The 560-nt window shown below is 33.9% G+C and overlaps 1 protein-coding gene across 1 annotated transcript; it reads right to left on the bottom strand.

The window, feature by feature from the left end:
- Window positions 1-283: 283 nt before the first annotated feature.
- Tsp_09061 (conserved hypothetical protein) lies at window positions 284-454 on the bottom strand (the record flags this gene model as incomplete). Its single annotated transcript, XM_003382167.1, has 1 exon — window positions 284-454. A coding segment is annotated over one exon (171 nt), but the record flags the coding sequence as incomplete, so codon positions are not given.
- Window positions 455-560: the final 106 nt, after the last annotated feature.

The following is a 560-nucleotide window of genomic DNA, read 5'->3' as shown; positions in this document are numbered from 1 at the left end:
CCAGAAAGTTAATCTCCAATCTTGATAATTTTCATCAGGCCAGCACCATTTATTTACAAATTGGTGAGAGCAGATTAATATCAGGAGGGAAATCGGTGCATTTGGCATAATCGATGCTTTGTATTAGAGCAATTTCTAACAAATGGATAAGCGCATCTTATACATAATTCTTATATAATTGCCAGCTAAAACGAAATTTTTCTCATGAACTCAGATAAATAAAAGTAAAACATTTTGAAAGCGGAATGAAAGCGATGGACAGCACCAATGGACAGAATAGCAGTTAAAGCTGCTTCAAATTCACTCTGCAGTGGACATCGCATTGTTTGATGTCAGCATTTGTGCGCCATTTGTGTGTGATTAATTTTATTCTGTCAGTATCAACAAAAGGCATTAGTGCCACAAGGAATATCACAAGTTGATCTTCGATTGTAGATAAAATATGAAATGAAAACTAAATATTGTTGCAAAATGGTTATTAAAAATAGAATTCAAAACCGTCCAATTCACTTTTGTTTGGTCCTGCGTTTTGCATTCGAGAGTTATTTGAATCATTTTCT

The sequence above is a fragment of the Trichinella spiralis genome (assembly GCF_000181795.1).
Source record: "Trichinella spiralis strain ISS 195 chromosome Unknown Scfld1, whole genome shotgun sequence".
Taxonomy (NCBI): domain Eukaryota; kingdom Metazoa; phylum Nematoda; class Enoplea; order Trichinellida; family Trichinellidae; genus Trichinella; species Trichinella spiralis.
Note: the sequence above shows the minus strand (reverse complement) of the source record. Positions and strands in the feature narration are given on the sequence as shown.